General features: G+C 39.8%; 1 protein-coding gene across 6 annotated transcripts in view; it reads left to right on the plus strand.

Annotated features, from left to right (window-relative positions):
• The first annotated feature begins 7,268 nt into the window (after positions 1–7,268).
• The window catches only part of SUPT20H (SPT20 homolog, SAGA complex component), a 63,085-nt gene continuing 57,139 nt past the window's right edge, over positions 7,269–13,214 (plus strand). For 5 of the 6 annotated variants that reach the window (XM_058165846.1, XM_058165848.1, XM_058165847.1 and 2 more), the window contains exons 1-3: positions 7,269–7,318; positions 8,984–9,087; positions 10,143–10,178. In XM_058165846.1, coding sequence (XP_058021829.1) covers positions 9,040–9,087; positions 10,143–10,178 — 84 coding nt within the window. In that variant the 5' untranslated portion in view covers positions 7,269–7,318; positions 8,984–9,039. The remainder of the gene's footprint in view (positions 7,319–8,983; positions 9,088–10,142; positions 10,179–13,214) is intronic. The other variant, XM_058165849.1, reaches the window with a different exon arrangement.

Below are 13,214 nucleotides of genomic sequence, written 5' to 3' on the forward strand. Positions count from 1 at the left end.
CCAGCACTGCATCATTCCAGTCAGAGTCCTGGCACAAAAGACGAAATTCGGCGATGTACTCCTGCAGGGGGCGCTTCGCTTGACGGAGTTCCTTAAGGCGCCTGGTTGCCATCAGCGTCCGAACGGGGTCCTCGTACATGATGCGCAGGTGCTGCCAAAAACGCTGTTGGTCCGCCAGCAGGGGGCTGTCCTGGAGCAAGAGGGGCATGGCCCATCGGGCAGCCGAGCCGGAAAGAAGGTTAATCACGAAGGCCACCTTAGTCCGGTCGTCTGGGAAATCCTCTGGCCGCATAGCCATGTAGAGCTGGCACTGTCCCAAGAAGGTCGGGAACATCTCAGGCTGCCCAGAAAACTTATCCGGCACGGTTATCAGGCACTTGCGACGAGGAGGAGGAGTGGGAGGACGGGGGGGGGGCTGCAGGCACTTGGCCTGCCAAGTGAGCCACTTGCTGCTGGAGCTGTTGATTAGCCGCTTGTAGCTGCTGTAACTGCTGCTGTACCTGCTGCTGGTCCATCTTTGGTGGAAGATGGTTTAGTCGGGGTCTTGGACAAAATGTTCTGTTTCCCTCCCCCAATACTCCCAACAAAGAGTCAGTCAAAGGTCTCCTTTTCTAATTTATTTACATAGATAAATGTTCTGGCCACGTCTACCCACAGGCCTGCCAAGTCTCTGGAGATAACGAGGAAATTATAGATAAGGCCAGAGTTACTCACGAATATATTCTTCCCTCCATTTACACAGTTTGCCCGCACAAATTCACTGCTTTGTCCAAGACAAAAAACCAGGAAGTTCCGCCTCCTTTTTATAGTCTCTGCAGATGTCACTGCATGACCATCATTCTTTGGCTTTGTCCCAACGCTTCCTCTGCTGTGCGCGCCGGTCACGTCTGCGCAGTCTTGCATAACTCCAAAACTGTTCTTGGGACGTTGCCATATCAGAAGGCTCGGGAGAATCAGGCCTTGCCGGCCCCTCCTCCTCCCTTTGGGTGGGTGCCAGGGAGGGAGAGGGCACAGGAGAAGCAAGCCTTGCCAGGTCTTCTCCCTCACTTTCTGAATCATCCGACTCCAGGAGTCCGAGTCCAGGAACCTGGGTCACAACAGAAGTAAAACTCTCTGCTTTTCTAGACTCAGGATACACTAGTTGCTTGATACGTCCCACCCTAGTAAGGAAACTGGAAATAAACCTAAGGAGACTAAGGAACCTGATCAAATTTTGCCAATTAGATGGATCAATATCCGGGGTGGAGAACCATGGGTGAAATGCTCCCGGTTCGGACTGGATCAAGCAATTCAGTAGCGATGGGGGTGGGTAGTTCGGAGAACCGGTAGCAAAAATCCCTGCCCACCCACCCCCTGCCCATGCCCACCCAATTGCCCGATCCCCACTTGCCTACTTGCTGCTTCTTTCAGGCTTGCTCTTACCTTGCTTTACTTCGGCTGCTGCAATCAATTGCATCAGCTAGCAACTGAATCTTCCTGCCTGCAATCCATCTCATCGGTGAACAACTCAATCTGCCTGCCTTGTCCCTTGAATTGGGTAAGTAACTGGGGTGAGGGGAGCTTTAAAAAATAGTTAACTGGGTTTTTTTTAAAGAGCTTTATTTTTTTTTAGACATAGGAATTAACTTTAAATTGTTACGTCTAAATTTAAAAGGAAGTTTTAAATTTAACTGCTTTTATCTCAAAATATAAATAAAATAAAATAATAAAATAAAATATTTGTGCAGCTTTCTGAGATTTGGTGTGTTTCTGTAGTGTTTCACTCTAACTACACAAACACACAAAATCTCACACAGCTGTATGTGGCATTTTGTGTGTGTGAGTCAGTTGTGTTGTGGTGTGTGTGTGTATAAAGTGTGAAAGTTGGTTTTTGAGCTTTTTGTGGCTGTGTCAGTTTCCTGCTTGTTGCAGGAGCCATTTTGGGTGAAGTGCAGCTGCTTTTACATTGTGTGTAAGTCAGTTGTGTTGTGTTGTGGTGTGTGTGTGTAAAATGTGAAAGTTGGTTTTGAGCTTTTTGTGGTTATGTGAGGTTCCTGCTTGTTGCAGGGGCCATTTTGGGTGAAGTACAGCTGCTTTTACATTGTGTGTTTTACATTGTGAAGTACAGCTGCTTATACAGTTGCGTTGTGTTGTGTTGTGTTGTGTTGTGTGTGTGTAAAATGTGAAAGTTGGTTTTTGGTACCTTTTATTTTGTATACTTTATTATTTTTATTATTTATTGTTATTGGCCATGCCCACCCAATCATATGACCACCAAGCCACACCCACCAATTAAGCCACGCCCACAGAACTGGTAGAGAAAATTTTTAGATTTCACCCCTGGGGAGAAGCTGTCATGTATGCTACCAAGCATCTACAAATAACTATGGAAAACCACAAAGAGACACTGACATTTGTGCTGGCACCCAGCATGGAATTAGTATTGGGGTTAGCATGGCTGAGAAAATGGAATCTCAAAATTCAATTGTGGGTAACTTTTGTTGACAATGAAAAGGAAGACCAGAAGGGGAGGTGCTGACTGCAAAAAAGCGATGCCCAGTTGGGGAATGCCAGATGGGGGTATACCAAAACCTAGCTGAGGTTTTCAGTAAAAAGGTGTCTGATGAACTCCCACCACCACCACGCTACCAACTGTGCAATCAAAATTCTGCCGGGGCAAAGCTTCCCAAATCAAAGATGTATTGCGTGTCCCCTAGAGAACTGACAGAATTAAGAGCTTTCATTGACAAAAACTTGAAAAGAATGTTCATTGAACCAGCATGCCCAAAAATCGCAGCCCCAGTACTTTTCAGAGAGAAAAAAGATGGCTCTATGAGATTATGCATAGATTACAGGAATCTGAATACAATAAGTGTCCAAAACATGTACCCCTTCCCCCTTATGAAAGACATGTTGACACACCTCTCACAAGGAAAGATCTTTTCAAAGCTAGACCTGAGAGAGGCATATTATTGAATGGGGGATAGGGAGGGGGATGAGTGGAATATGGCATTTAACACACCACTGGGCTGCTACCAATTTAAGATACTTCCTTTTGGATTACAAGGAGCCCCAGCCATATGCATGCAGTTAATAAACGAATTGTTCCATGAATATTTATAAAAAGGGGTCCTAGCTTACCTGAACAACATTTTAATCTACATGGAGACAAAAGAAGAACATGTAAAATTACTTAGGGCGGTCCTAAATAAACTCCGCGCTGCAAGGCTCTACACCTAGACCTCTAAATGCAAATTCCATCAGGAAAAGATTGACTACCTGGGATATCACGTTTCACACCAAGGAATAGAAATGGATCCCCAAAAAGTCCAAGTCACAATTGACTGGGAAACACCCCGCACACGCAAGCAACTACAAAGCTTCCTGGGATTTGCCAACTTTTACCACCAATTTATTCCCACCTTTGCTCAAATAGCCCTTCTTATAACCAACCTCCTAAAAACAAAAGGGGAGGGGAAATCTAAGCCTAAAGAGCCATTGAATTGGACAATGGAATGCCAAGTGGCATTTGAGAAACTCAAGTGGCTTTTTCTAGCTGAACCAGTTTTAAAACTCCCAGACCCGGAGAAACCATTTGTAATATAGATGGATACAAGTGATGTGGCAATAGGAGCAGTCCTATTGCAAGCAAACAAGCAGAGACAACTGCAACCCTGTGCCTCAGAAACTAAGCAAATGTAGTCTATCTGGGAAAAGGAAGCCTATGCAGTTCTCTGGGCACTCCTCATGTGGAGACAGTTCTTAGAGGGAAGTAAAATCCCTTTTGAAGTCTGGACTGATCACAAAAATTTGGAAGCTCTAAAATCCCCAAGGAAACTCTCCCCAAAACAAATCAGGCGGGCTCAATATTTCAAACGGTTTGATTTTACCCTTAGGTATCTCCTTAGGGAAAAAAATCTTAGCAGATGCTCTATCAAGGAAACCGCAATACAACAGTGCAAAGCCTGAAGTAATCAGACCAATCCTTCAGAATAATCAAGTAGCATCTAAAGCAGTGGTAGTCAACCTGGTCCCTACCACCCACTAGTGGGTGTTCCAGCTTTCACGGTGGGCGGTAGGGGTTTTGTCCGATACTGAAGCACTTTTCTTTTTTTTTAAATTAATTGACTTTTTTAAAAAAAATTCATAGCATTATTTAAAAACATTTTCATTAGGTTTTCATAAAATTCCTCGTGACAATTTAAATTTTTGAAAATATTCTATTTGTATCACCCGTGCATAAGTTTAGTTCACGTTACATAAGTGAAACTAAATGGCGCTATAGTGCGACCGCAAACAAAAGAGCCTTGTCCCAGAATAGCTTGCACATCTCCCCCCACACCACCCAGCTGTAACAGACAAGCAGAGCTGGTAGCCGGTGCCCCCCACAAACCCAATCCACGATGCGCGAGGCATGCGCAGACAGTGCATTACTGTGGAACCGGTGGGCAGTTAGAAAATTTTACTACTAACAGAGATACAAAAGTGGGCAATAGGTATAAAAAGGTTGACTATCCCTGATCTAAAGTAATCACTAGATCACAAACCAAACAAGAAGGTACCATTGAAAACAACAACTCAAGCATTTAAGCAAACCTTAAGCAATGACAAATGGTTCCTAAATCACAAAAACCTCTGCTTCATCAAAGAGGACTTAGCTAATAATGAAGCCTAAAATTCCATAATATAATATAAATATTACTAAAACTCTTATTGTCATAACCTTTAACTGAGCGAAACAGTACATCATAGAGCAACAAAAATCAAATGGATAATAGCACTAGCAAAAGCAATAGGACTTGTATACCACTTCATAGTGCTTTACGGCCTTCTCTAAGTGATTTACAGAGTCAGCATATTGCTCCCAACAATCTGGGCCCTTATTTTACCAACCTTGGAAGGATGGAAGATTGGATCAACCTTGAGCTGATAAGAATCGAACTGCTGGCAGTCAGCAGAATTAGCCTGCAATATTGCATTCTAACCACTGCGCCTGTCAGGTCCCCATAGATCCGTATCAAGATGCTGCCATTCTTGTGGGGAGGGCCTGGGTGCCAGTTTATAACTTTTCCTTGTCTGTGGTCTTTTTTTTTTATTTTGATGTGCCTTCCTAGGAATGGGAGGGGGGACGGAATAGTCTGGGGCCATCTGTTTTCTCAGGTCCAAGGGAATGAGCAAACGGTGCCTCAGAACATTTTCTTATCACATTCTCAGCTCGAAGTTCTCACAACAACCTCACACCTATGGGTAGACTCGCTTTTGGACTGGTCCAAGGAAATGGGTTTCTACAACTTTTAACCTAATGGTTTTGAGTGGGAATTTCAGATCCTGCCTTGCTTTTCTTGCCATCACTATATCCCAATAAAAGTTCGTTTTGAAATGATGCTGGTTACAACAGTTCTGTTTTCTTGAGGAGAGAGGAGAGGCAGGTCCTTACAGTGCCACCATGGCTTACACATGTCTTCAAAATCAATGACTCATGACTCCTGAAAGAATGAAATTTGGGGCTGTTGTGGCTGCTTCAGTGCTGCTGATTGTTGCTGCTCTGCTGCATTGCTGTTATGGTTATGTGATCTTTATTTTCAACATTGTGTGACAATTTTCCAGCCAGTCTCCCAATCTCTCTCCTTCCCTCGCCCAGCAGCAGCCATTTACCTACCTGCTGGGAAGAGAAGAAAAGGGAAAGAGAGGGAGGGGGGAGAGAGAAGGGTGGTAGGGAAAAAGAAGACGGGAGGGTAGAAGGAAAATTTTCAATACTTTTTCACAAGGAAAATTAATAGAGAAGCAACAGAAATTCAGAAGTTGGTTTTTTGCACTCCTACTGGTTTTTTGCCCACCCATCATTATTCTGTTTCTCTGCTTAGGCAAGAAAACATGTCTGAATTCATGGGGGATGGGTTGTTTAGTTGCATATTGGTATTGACACTGGCTGTTAAATGTTTCATTCTAAGAGTCACTCGGGGATATCTAGTGCAAAATACAGATTACAATTGATCTTTTCAATCAACAACTGCAAACCCAATCTGTTGTTGGAAACTTCTTAAGATTGTTTGAAACCTTTTGATTTATCATCAATGTTCAGCAATTTCTCAGTGATATTATTCTCTCCAAATGATAATTTTGAAGTCTACCATACTATATGCTGGGGTTGAAACTAATACCACTTTGTCCTTGGACTGAGTCCTGATGTCAAACTCGTGACTATTAATTGTAGTGTGTGTGACATTTGTCCTATATAAAATCCACAATTGGAAGAAGAGCATATAAAGGATTTTAGTCTGTATTTCTTGAGGCCCATGATGGTGCTCTTGGTATAGATATAAAGACAAAACAGATATGTGGATTTTTTACTCAAATTCTCCAACCTTTGTGAAAAAGAATTAATGAACACATACCCTTAAGACAAATCCAGGACAAATAGGTTTGTTATGTATCTTTCCACCTTTATCCCAATTTATTTCCTAGTCACTACATGCATTGATGAAATGAGCTGCAACTCAAAAAAGCTTATGTCTTTTAATAAAATTTGTTAGTCAAAGAGGCTTCTGATTTCTTGCCATTAACATACTTTTCTTGCATACAATGAATACTAAGAGGACAGTAATTTATTGTACAATAGGAAAAACTGTTGGTCAATAATTCATTTCTTTTTCTGAAGTTGCTTGTTTCCATGTTTTTTGAAAAACAGATAGGTATGAGGTGTGAATTTAATAAGTACAGGAAGTGTTTTGTTTGAAAGTGTAGTCACTTTGGTCCTTCATGTTAAACCTGAAGTAAAACTATTAGATATATATTCACACACATCACTTGATAATGCCTCGTGACATCTATAGCCAGTATTAGCAGCCTCATTTTCTATTAAGTTTCATAAAACTTCCATTCCACTCCTAGAATATTCCTGTCATTTGGTTTTAAAAAATCACATTTTTCACCCAGTAAGAGAACCACATCACACAGGAATAACACTCAATTCCTTTCATCTGTATATCTTTTGCTTCTGACGAATATTTTACAATCAACTTTACCCGATTTCAGCTCCACGGAAACAGTGCCGGTTGACTGACAGCAATCATAATATGTGATTTATTTTGTATGTATTATTTATTACTATTACCAACTATGATAATAATTGAGTTAATAATGATAACATGGATTTTGAGAGCATGCCAGACTGACTTAGCTCGAATTAATTTGGTCTCCATAAAAAGTACAAAAATTAAACCTTCCTCAGTTCCTATGACGACCGCCGCGGCGTTCCATCCGGCTACGTTAATTCCCATCTAAAAGATTCCGGAAGTGCTTATAGCGGAAGTTACAAGAGGGTGGAAAGAAGGGGAAGGTAGGTTTTAATCTTGTCTACTGTTGCCGATGGGGTGTCTTTTTATGCGTGTGTTAGGGTGGGTGGGTGGGTTTGGGGCTAGCTTCTGCTTTTTTTTTTTTTAACTGCTTAATGTTCAGAAAGGGAAAGCTACTTACGTCTGCGGGATTGTGAAGCAGGACGATAATACTACGTAGGCGACCGTTTTGCTATTTGCTATTTGCTATTTATTTTCGCAAAAAAATATACACTGAGATGGTCCGGTAACCACCTTTTGATTTAGTCCACGGCTATCCAGTAAATATTTTTGTTGTTTCTGCATACAGATTTCAACCCAGAATTTCCCAGTTTAACACTTCAATTGCTGTATCGTGCTGACTGATAAAATAAGTTCTGTAGGGAAAAAAGCCCATCAAACTTTATCAGAAAAGGTAGATAACAACAGTTATGTCAGGGTGACAAGAAAGATAACACAGTTCTGTGTGCTTTTGTATAGGAATTTATCATGTTGCATCTAAAGAGAAATACACATAGAATTGCACATCTACAATAACACAACCTAAGATTTATTATGGGAAAATTGGTCAAGAAAAGAAGGAAATAATTGTCTGATTTACTAGAAAATTGCTCAAAGTGCTTAACAAGCTCAAAAATACATAAGATCAATAGTTAATATATTAATAACTCTGTTGACCCATTTTCTTTCCAATTTTGTTTCCTGACAATCAGTTGATCAGTCAGATATTAGAGACTGTTTGAGAATCAAATACAGTCAAAATTTTCAAGTATGCCATTCTGTAGAGATGTTAGTTCCCTTTTTAATTTTCCCAAAGATGTAACTTGTTAGCAAGGGCAACAATAAAGCTAATATCTTAGTATAAATTGCTGTCTAATGTATCTGATGAGGCAAAGACCAGATTAAGGCTTCTGGACGATGCAGGAACCCTAATTTCTTCTTTCTTCTCAGGTACATCCCAGTTTGCAATCTATTTGCATTTTCAGAATTCAAGCGAAGCTATTAAGAAATAAGTTCAATACATAATTTGCATTCCTAGCCCAGGTTCTTTTTCTTTTAAGATAGAACCCTCTTGAATTAGCTGGTTAGTAAGTTTCTAAAGGCTAAGCTCCATGTTCTTGAATGTCAGCCTTTAAGTGCATTATAACAACCTGTAAGAATTGATAATGCTATAGGAAGAACAAAAAGTGAATAGTTTCAAGCTTGTTCAAGCACTATACTAAGTCATTATAGAACAGAGACTGTGAATGTATTTAATGATTTTAGATGTATTCAGTGTGTACCTCTAATCCTGTAGTTCTGTGGATTTTGTCTAAACCTGAATATGTTACTATATTTTATATATCAAAATTGTATATTTTGTATCCCCTTATTTATTTTGCCAATGTTAAATGAATAGTTTCTGAATTACTCTGTTCCCTCATTTGGTCCCATATCTCTTCGGGTGAGAATGCAAAATGTGATGAAATATTAAGAATACATTCATCTAGCAGAACACTACTGAACCTAGTCCATGTAATATGTTCGTATTTCATTTTTAGAAAATATATATTCCAAATAATTGAAAAATAGTGTGCTAGTATTCTTATTTCTTTTGTATCTTAAATATTATTTTCTTATTTCTTATATTGTATGATACATTTTTATTTCTTTATTTCTTTCAATTGTAGAAATATTAAACATGGACCTTAACAATTCAGACCCTGCTTCTCATTTCAGAATCTAAATGATGTTTAAAAAGCCATTAACTTTATCAATTAACTTCAGCATGATGGTAAGATTTTGTTGGGTGAGGTATTGGCTTTTTTTTGTATTTTAAATAATGCATGGCTAAAGAGGGAGATATAAATATATTTGTTACTTTTGTTTTTTCCAATTTGATTTCATGTATGGAGTTTCAAAAATTGGTTCAGAAAATACCAAACTCATAAACTCATACTCATAATAACCGAGTTGGAAAGGACCTTGAAGGTCTTCTAGTCCAATCCCCTGCCCAGGCAGGAAACCCTACACCATTTCAGACAAATGGCTATCCAACATTTTCTTAAAAATTTCCAGTGTTGGAGCATTCACAACTTCTGGATTGATTGTTCTAACTGTCAGGAAATTTCTCCTTAGTTCTAAGTTGCTTCTCTTCTTGATTAGTTTTCACCCATTGCTTCTTGTCCTGCCTAATAATGACCATAAACTTGGTTTACTTGAATGCACAAATATCAATAGCCATATTTTTAGTTTTCCAATTATTTCAATTTTTTGACAGCTGCAGCCCATTGCTGGCTCATACTCAAATGGTGTTCTATTAGGACACTTAGATAATGAAGCTAAGTGAACGTGTTTAACATACATCGGCAGGATCAGGATTTTTTTTCCTCTGACTTTTCTGTTTCTGTTTTTTTTTAAGAACAGTATGTTAAGCTATTTTAAAGATGCTTTACAGTTTTCATGTATCTCTTGCTTCAAAAGGATAAAAACAATGACACTGGCAGTTGTGTTTGAACATTTGACCAATGACCTCAAGTTATCTGCCTTTAACAGTGATACTTTAATATATCCTACTTTCCTTCTTGTGTTGTATTACAACCAAATGCAGATTAACTTTCATATTTAAACTAATATTTGGTAATGGATTGTTTTTAGTCTATTCCTAACTTTTTACTGTGAAAACATGCTAAATTCCAGTAGGACTTTTCTTCCACCTTGTTATATGAAGGATTTTTTTAAGCCTTAGAATATTAAATAATATATTAGCTTTTGTTGATTAATTACAACATTTCATTTGCTCAATTAATTATAATACTTATAAGAATAAGAATATTTTCATTTTTGCAGCAGCAGACTTTAGAAGTTGCATTGGATCGTGCGGAGGTAAATAATAGATTATCTAAATTATACAGGCGTTTCTGATTATAGTACAGCATGGAAAAGATCATTGTTCTACTCATGATAGTTTCATTTAGAAGTGTATGAAAAACGTACAATTCCTAAACAATTAAACTGCTTTATTGTAAACACTTATAATAACATCTACAGGTAGTCCTCAAATTATGACACAATTGACCCCAAAATTTATGTTGATGAGTTTGAGACATTTGTTAAGTGAGTTTTGCCCCATTTTATGACCTTTCTTAGCACGGTTGTTAAGTGAATAGTTGCAGTTCATAAATTAGTAACACGATTAAGTGAATCTGGCTTCCCCATTGATTTTGCTTGTCAAAAGGTTGCAAAATGGGATCACATGACTTGGACACAGCAATGGTCATAAATATGAACCAGTTCCAAGCATCTGAATTTTGATCACATGATCATGGGATGCTACAAAGGTCATAAGTGTGAAAAATGATCATAAGTCACTTTTTCAGTGCCATTGTAACTTTGAATGGTCATTAAATGAACTGTTATAACTCGAGGACTATCTGTATTCCCATTTGATAATGCCCGCTATACTCTGGAAAGATTCAAGAGATGTGTTGTGGTCCACTGGCGGCCTGCAGAGCTGGCAGCAGAGTCAGACAGTGAGGAGGTTGGGGAGGAACATGGGCCAGTCCTGAAGTCTGGGGAAAGCTCGGACAATGGCTCTGCGTCGGAGGCAGAGAATGGGCCATCTGGGAGGTACGTGCTGCCTCCAGAGCCTCCAAAGTCGGACCTCAGCAAGGCAGAGGAACAGGGTGAGCCTATTCCCAGTGCGTACATGTGCAGAGCTGCCAGAAGGCAAGAACAGTTAAAACAAAAGGGATGACTCGGGAGTAGGGCTTGGAGATAATTGGCCCCTCCCATAAGTCTTAAAAGAGGAGCAAAGGCAGGTAGGCCTTTGCAGGAAGCAATGTTGTTAATTCTGTTCAGCACATCTGAAGCTCTGTTTGATTCTGGACTCTGTGGCTTTGGCAATTTGGTCTTTGGCAGCATGTCAAGGGAGATAAAGGTAGGTGATTATCAGCCTTTTCCCGAAGGACTCTTTAGAACTATTTGGGACTCATCTGTGAATGAACAGAATTCACAGCTGTTGCAATAAAAGGTTTTTGGGACTACTCATGTGTTTTACTGACTCAGGAAGCCTAGGTAAGAACAAGATGTAGTTTTCTTACTGATTACTAAAGCTTGAATTTTTTTAGATTTCTCTGAATATTTTAATGGCATTTTTATGGAGAAATAATATATTGCAAAACTCAACAAATGAAACGTTAAATGGTCTATGGGAAGTGTAGTTAAGATGAGGATAACACTAGGCAAAATGCTAACTATATACAGGGTAGTCTTTGACTTACAAACATTTATTTTGTGATTGTTCAAAGTTACAACAGCACTGGAAACAAGTGACTGATGACCAGTTTTCACATGAATAATCATTGCAACATCCTTGTGATGACATGATCAAAATTTGATTGCTTGGCAACTTGCATGTATTTATGACAGTTGCACTATCCTGGGATCATGTGATCACAATTTGTAACCTTCCCAGCTGGCTTCCAATAAGCAAAGTCAGTGGGAGAGTCAGATTCGCTTAATGCTGTGAGATTCATTTAATAACTGCATGATTCGCCTAATAACTTCAGAAGTTGCTTAACTACAGCAAAAAAGATAATAAAATGAGGCACAATTTACATAACAACTGCCTCATTTAGCAACAGATGTTTTGGCCTCAATTATGCTCATAAGTCAAGAACTACTTGTATTCTATTCCACTTTCCTCCTCAGTCTTATAGGTGAAACTCAAAAAATTAGAATATCGTGCAAAAGTTCATTTATTTCAGTAATGCAACTTAAAAGGTGAAACTAATATATGTGATAGACTCATTACATGCAAAGCGAGATAGTTCACGGCTTGAATCGTCATAATTTTGATGATTATGGCTGACAGCTCATGAAAACCCCAAATTCACAATCTCAGAAAATTAGAATATTGTGAAAAGGTTCAATATTCTAGGCTCAAAGTGTCCAACTCTAAACAGCTAATTAAGCCATAACACCTGCAAAGGGTTCCTGAGCCTTCAAATGGTCTCCCAGTCTGGTTCAGTAGGAATCACAATCATGGGAAAGACTGCTGACCTGACAATTGTGCAGAAAACCATCATTGACACCCTCCATAAGGAGGGAAAGCCTTAAAAGGTAATTGCAAAAGAAGTTGGATGTTCCCAAAGTGCTGTATCAAAGCACATTAATAGAAAGTCATGTGGAAGGGAAAAGTGTGGAAGAAAAAGGTGCCCAAGCAGCAGGGATGACCGTAGCCTGGAGAGGATTGTCAGGAAAAGACCATTCAAAAGTCTTGGGGACTTTCACAAGGAGTGGACTGAGGCTGGAGTTAGTGCATCAAGAGCCACCACACACAGACGGATCCTGGACATGGGCTTCAAATGTTGTATTCCTCTTGTCAAGCTGCTCCTGAACAACAAACACTGTCAGAAGTGTCTTACCTGGGCTAAAGAAAAAAAGAACTGGTCTGTTGCTCAGTGGTCCAAAGTCGTCTTTTCTGATGAGAGCAACTTTTGCATCTCATTTGGAAACCAAGGACCCAGAGTCTGGAAGAAGAATGGAGAGGCACACACTGCAAGATGCTTGAAGTCCAATGTGAAGTTTCCACAGTCTGTGTTGATTTGGGGAGCCATGTCATCTGCTGGTGTTGGTTCACTGTGCTTCATTAAGTCCAAGGTCAACGCAGCCGTCTACTAGGAGATTTTGGAGCACTTTATGCTTCCTTCCGCAGACGAGCTTTATGGGGATGGTGACTTCATTTTCCGGCAGGACTTGGCACCTGCCCACATTGCCAAAAGTACCAAAACCTGGTTCAGTGCCCATGGGATTACTGTGCTTGATTGGCCAGCAAACTTGCCTGACCCATAGAGAATCTGTGGGGCATTGCCAAGAGGAAGATGAGAGACGTGAGACCGTACAATGCAGAAGAGCTGG

Source organism: Ahaetulla prasina, chromosome 2 (assembly GCF_028640845.1).
Source record: "Ahaetulla prasina isolate Xishuangbanna chromosome 2, ASM2864084v1, whole genome shotgun sequence".
NCBI lineage: Eukaryota > Metazoa > Chordata > Lepidosauria > Squamata > Colubridae > Ahaetulla > Ahaetulla prasina.